We start from the raw sequence: 6,000 nt of genomic DNA on the forward strand, positions 1-6,000 counted from the left end.
CCTTAGCCCCTTTCACCGCGTGAGAACAGTGTGAAAAGGCCGTGAGCCAGGAAGAGAGCTCTCACTGGAACAGGACCATGCTGGTGCTTTAATCTTGGACAACTTTCCAGACTCCAGAACTGTGAGAAATAAATTACTGTGGATAAGCTACCTAGTTGGCGGCATTTTGTTATAAGAACCCTAACTAAGACAGCTGGACATGCGGGTCCTCGGAGACAAAGAAGGATGCAAGAACTTGCTACCGAAGTTCATTCCCACAAAACTTTTAGCATAATATTGGCAAAATTGCTGAAGCTCTGGTCAACATTCACTATTCAGATGTAGTGAAAAGAAATCGCAGGCAGAATAAACAGTGCCATCTAGAGTCTGCATGACTCCAGGCTGTTGCTGAAACCACAAGAGATTATCAAGCCAATGTTGCGTAACCTACCGAGCACAGACAGTATAAAAACAAAGAAATTCTTTCCCACCACTCTTTCACCCCCGAGAAAAATTCTCCACAAATTCCCTCTCTTTTCTGTTCTCTGATTTCTAGAATTAGAGACTCATTTATTGAAGCATGCTTGGGGCAGTCTTGTACTGAGTTTATGCCCAATAAAGCTGATTTGATTTTGATCATGAGTAATGGCAGAAGGATGGTGGTCAGGAGTGTGGAGCAGGACGGTACTTCTTTTTTAAATGTGTCTTGTTTCCCTATAAAAACTGTATATAATTTATATTACATTTAATCAAGGAAAATACTGAATCCATGCCAAATGATTGTTCTGCTAAGACCATAAAAATACGTTATACTCCTAAGAAGAGAATATTATTTCAAGCCAGATTTAAGAAAATAATTGTATGATGTATTAGCTTTATTTACAATGAGTTATTTTTTAGGTACGAAACTTCCTTACTGTATATCACTAAATTAATAACAATTAGGTAGTACTATCATCTATGCATTTATCTTTTACTATGAAAAATTTTAAACATACATAAAATTAATAAGAATATTATATGTCCAACAGTCTACAATTATGAAATTTGGCATACTTGAGTTATTTTTAAAGATACAGTATTAGCACCTGGTAGTCATTGGGGTCATTTGTGTTTTATCATCATTAAGGCACATTTTTAAATATAATGAATATTGCCTTTCAATTAAAAATTTCCTTTGGTGATAAATGTTTATTAGCATTTTAAAAATCAGGACCTTAGTATAGGTAAACTTTTGTTATAAAAACTTCAAGGAGAACTATACTCTTGTTTTTCTGTATGGTAACTATTGCTTGAAATAAGGAGGCTTTCAGCTGAAACATAAAAACAGTCAAGTACATAGAGTTTTGGGGTCCCATCATAATGGACATTTCATATTTTTGCACATGTATCAAAGCACAGTATTAATAGCTTTGTAGGCACTTACTCTTCAAACAACCTTATTAGGTATTCTTATTTTCTTCACTTTACAGATTAGGATGTTGCGGCTGAGGGAGGTCAATTTAATTAACTGCCCAGAGTCACCCAACAAATATTAGGCACAGTCATATTTGCTAAACTTGTATTTGGTTTTGATAAATTTTGTTTTAAAGGATCAAACATTTTATTCTTACCACTAATAATCAACAAATGGTGTGTAATAAATGTCATACAGTCATTACTTAAATTAACTAATGTCTGCATAAACAAACAAAAGGACTGAACCCTAATGGGAGACGCAGTAACAACCGGACAGGTCATAAGAAACCCCCCCTGTTCCCTAGCACCCAGGGGGTAGGCATAGAGCTGACTCTCAAAAAACCCCAGGAATTTAGAGGACATTTATTAAAGTGTCTTGAGTTTCAAATCCACATTCTGCAGTTTCTGTACATGACAAATTAAATAAATATTTCATCTTCTTGGCTTTATTTTTAAATTGATAATTTATAAATTTTCTTTATAAGCAATAAAAATAGTGACTTACGTGTCAATTGAAATAAGTTTCTTTTCCCCATTCTCAGAGGCATAGTTCCAAGTTGTTTCAATAATTCCAATGTAATAATGCTTATCTTTTGCCCAGGTCGTGCTGCTATATAAAAACAAAAAAATAGCCAGCAACAGAATCTTCATTTTTTTTCCCTCTTGGATCCCCAGAGGCAATGAAGTGAAGTCAGAAGCAGGCAGTTTTATAAATAAGGCTCTCCTCCTTTATTTGCTTGATGGACACAATTTAATGTTGCATAAGAGTAAACCGTTCGTTAAAGCAAATAACATTTTGCACGTTTTAGTTCAGTTCTCGTAATCCCAGAAAAAAAAAGTTTCCTGTTGCCAACCTTCTCCGATTACATATAAAAGTCAACAGTTATTGCTGGTCGACTAGAGTTTGCATAATTCTGTGCTTCTTCCACTCCTTGTGTAAACTTCAGGAAGGCAGAGATCATCTCTAAATGCTTCTTTTGTTCCTCCAACAATAGGCCACAGTACAATGCCCTGCAGCTATGAACTTCTAATAAGTCAGGATGAAAATTATGCACAGTGGATCAAAACGTGTGGCTCTTTACTTTTGAAAAGTCTAGCAATACTTACTTGCAACTTTAAAACATGAAACATGATCTTTACCATGCCAAATTTAAGGACCTAAAACTAAACATTTTATTTTGAAGGGCTTATTTATTCTGTAAGCTCTGAACACAGCTGCATAGGAAGTTTACATGTTATTCTGTATTACTATATGCAAATCAGTAGCAGAGCCTATTGGAGGTTGATAGTTCTGTTTCAATCATCAAAGAAATCAGACATAAATCAACGTGTCTTTAAAGGCAAAAGTTAGTCTTAGTAAATGTGAGAAAGTGCCCAGTTTATTAACCCGGGATTTCTGCTTTTGACATGGATGTGAATTTTAGGGAAAAAAATGTTTTTAATGGTCTATCTTTAGTCATGACATGTTTGTCTAGAAATATAAGGTAGCTTTTTCTTAGCTGAAGGAAGTCCTGGTGATAACTGCATATTTTGTGTTAGTATAAACTTTTCCTTTAGAATGCCACAATGTGTTAGTTTTGTATTTGCCAAAAGTTGTTTAAAGAGGGAGATTGGGTTAGGAGAAAGTACCCTGCTGTTTGAACAATTTGGTTTACTTAATTAGCATTACTGAGAGATCCCACTGTGCTGGGGCCTGCCCGTTGCTAAGCACTGGGGACAAAACAGTGAACCTCTACCCTCTTCAACTTAGTCATTGCCCTTAATAGGAACTGACAATATACAAACAAAGAGTGAAATACCCAGTATTAGCAGTAAGTGCTACAAAGAAAAATAAATCAGTGAAGAATAATGAAAACAGCAGGATGAAGATCACTCTGGTGGCACCACTTGATATCAGGCAATATACGTGACCACAGCCTCAGTTTCCTCATCTTTGAAATCCCCGTCTCGGGGGTCTGTTTTACATTCATTGCATGATCCATGTTAAGGAACATGATGGACATGTTCCTCTCAGATGCTAGTAGTAATCTCAACTAATTGTCTTGATACTTAAAACTGAGTCAAAGTACACCCAGGATGTCCCAAGACCTCGTTCTAGAGTCACCTTAAATGATAGTGCCCTTCCCCCCAACCCTGGCCCACTGAAAGCACTTGAGTGGGACCAAAATCTTGTCTAGACTCCACTGGTCAAACTCTGTGCCTTGCAAGATGCTGTTCTTTTAAAAAAAATGTAGAATTGTAAACTTGAAAACTATAAAATTTTATTAACCAATGCCACCCCAATAAATTCAATAATTTAAAAATTAAATTAAATTACATTAAAAAGAATAGGCCCACACTGACAGGGCGTCTTTCAGTAGTTCATTCTCCCGGAGGAAGGGGACACTTGTTTCTAATTGACACCAAGCCATTTGTATGAGCCAGCAGCTTTCTGGGCACTTCTTTCACATCTTCTACTCCATGTTCAAACTCAGCCCTGTGGGTTGAAAGGATGGTGATCTGAGCACAGCAACAATATCTGAAGTCACTTGTTCCATCACATTCTACCCTAAAAAACTGCTCAGATAGTTACTGAGGGCTCCAGGATGAACACTTGCAGCTCTCCTCATACTTGGGAAATAAGATGTTTCAATTGCGACACCCCTGACCAGTGCAGCGAACATTTTATGGGGGAATGCAGGAAGGGTTGTAAAGTCCATATTTATGTCCTGTTTTGTGACAGTTGCCCTTCCTATTAAAAAGCATGCAGCTGTGTGGCGCAGGAAGTGGGGAAAATGCTCTGAGCCTCAGACACATCTAAAGAAGATGGGAAGACCACTGGGAATAATAAGCAAAGAGCCCTTGACAGAGTCCTTTGACACCACAAACCTCCTTGCGGGGATTTCAGAGTTAGTATGTAAAAATGAACTGTGAATAATGTTGCTATTGAGAATTTCTGCATTAAAAAAAATGCATCATGACCAGCATAGACAGGGGCGAGACAAGAAGGCAGGAGGCCCACGTGGCGAGGCTCAGCAGACTTAGAGCATTGCAGGAACTAGAAGAGAGGAATCTGCACCAAACAGCTCGTCCTCCTAGCTGCATCTGCCAGGTTTTGACTTCAGAACAGCAGGTATACTTTATAGTTGGTTATAAATAATTATTGTATGCCTAGGATAACTATCTAGTAACCTGGGTTACATAGCACAAGTTTTAATCATTTTCCACATTTTTTCTTGTCACCTTAAAAATTCCTGGTCTGAGTAAGTCTTTCTTGCATTAAGCAATCAAGATTCTGGGGCTGATATTGGTTAACATCAAAGAAGCAGCCATATTTTCTAGAATATTGCTTCAGCTTTATTTCTGTCTGGCAAGATACAAACTACCTCCACTATTCCTGCTTCTCCCTGCTAGTGTCCTGTGGATCCGTGAGAACTGACTTCCAGCCTCTCCCCCATGAGTTTCAGAAGTATTAAGAACCAAACAAACAAGGACAGCCTTTCACTCTGTGGTAGAGAAAGACGTTAAGTATAAAATAGCAGGTCATTTTGTCCATGTCCAGTTAGACCACCACAGTGCTATCTTTTTCACAGAAAATTGTGTAACTCTGGAATTTTATGGGTGAGTGTGGTCACGTACAGAACTTTGATAATGAGTCTACTGACTTGACCTGTGGGTCAGTTAGGTCAAACACAACGAGGCTGGTCAGTTCATGATTATTTAGGGAATGATGACACAGATAGGTCTTTGGTAGCTCCATCCCCTTTGGTTGCACATGAGTGGGTCAAGGACCTACTCATCATTTCCAAACATGCAGAGGGGTCATAGTCAGGGGAAGGGAGAAATTCCATACTCTAATCCAGGAAAAGCCAGCCTTAATGGTGTTGACATCTACAGTACTATGGGAAAGGAGGTCTTTTTAAATGGCATGTGGATTCCAACTACTTATTTAGTCCTGTTCTCTCACAACATTGAATGGAGTGGAAATCAAAGCACATGATTTATTAACAATGGAAGAGAACCACAATACTAGAATTATTTTTACAAAAAATTAAAGAATATTTATTCATGAGGCTTGATCACATAGAACATCAATGTGTGACTTTCCTGAAGCACTTTCCTTCCTTGTCTTGTTTCTATACCACCGCTTGTTTCTATACCGCCATTCTGGGTAATACATTCTGCATAACACTTAATTAACACTTTGATTTGTGCCCAGGTCTTAATTTATAAAGGTGACTGAGTGATGACATGAAGAGGCCAATGCCATTGAAAGAAAATTTGCTGTCACTCACACTTTTCCTAGACTGGAGAGGCACACATGTCATACAGGGCCACAGGAGGAGGCACTGGATATTTTTAGGAGGCAGAAATAGAAGTCGGGGAAAAAGGAAGTATAAGTTACAGCCTTTATTGGGGTTTCTGTGGGAAAGGCAAGGCATGGAAAACAGATTAGGATTGGCTAGTTTTAATAATTCCAGCAGGCTTTAGGGAATAGGGACTGTCTCTAGTTGTCTGCTACTTGGGTGTGGTTGATTTAGGGAAGGGAAAACAGTGGCTTGGTGTGTGAGAGTTAGATAATGA

At 38.1% G+C, this 6,000-nt stretch overlaps 1 protein-coding gene across 3 annotated transcripts in view; it reads right to left on the reverse strand.

Moving 5' to 3' along the window:
- Positions 1 to 2,292, reverse strand: part of CP (ceruloplasmin) — an 80,276-nt gene extending 77,984 nt beyond the window's left edge. For all 3 annotated transcript variants that reach the window (XM_024556306.3, XM_053918245.1, XM_053918244.1), the window contains exon 1: positions 1,943 to 2,292. In XM_024556306.3, coding sequence (XP_024412074.2) covers positions 1,943 to 2,088 — 146 coding nt within the window. In that variant the 5' untranslated portion in view covers positions 2,089 to 2,292. The remainder of the gene's footprint in view (positions 1 to 1,942) is intronic.
- Positions 2,293 to 6,000: the final 3,708 nt, after the last annotated feature.

The sequence above is a fragment of the Desmodus rotundus genome, chromosome 2, assembly GCF_022682495.2.
Source record: "Desmodus rotundus isolate HL8 chromosome 2, HLdesRot8A.1, whole genome shotgun sequence".
Taxonomy (NCBI): domain Eukaryota; kingdom Metazoa; phylum Chordata; class Mammalia; order Chiroptera; family Phyllostomidae; genus Desmodus; species Desmodus rotundus.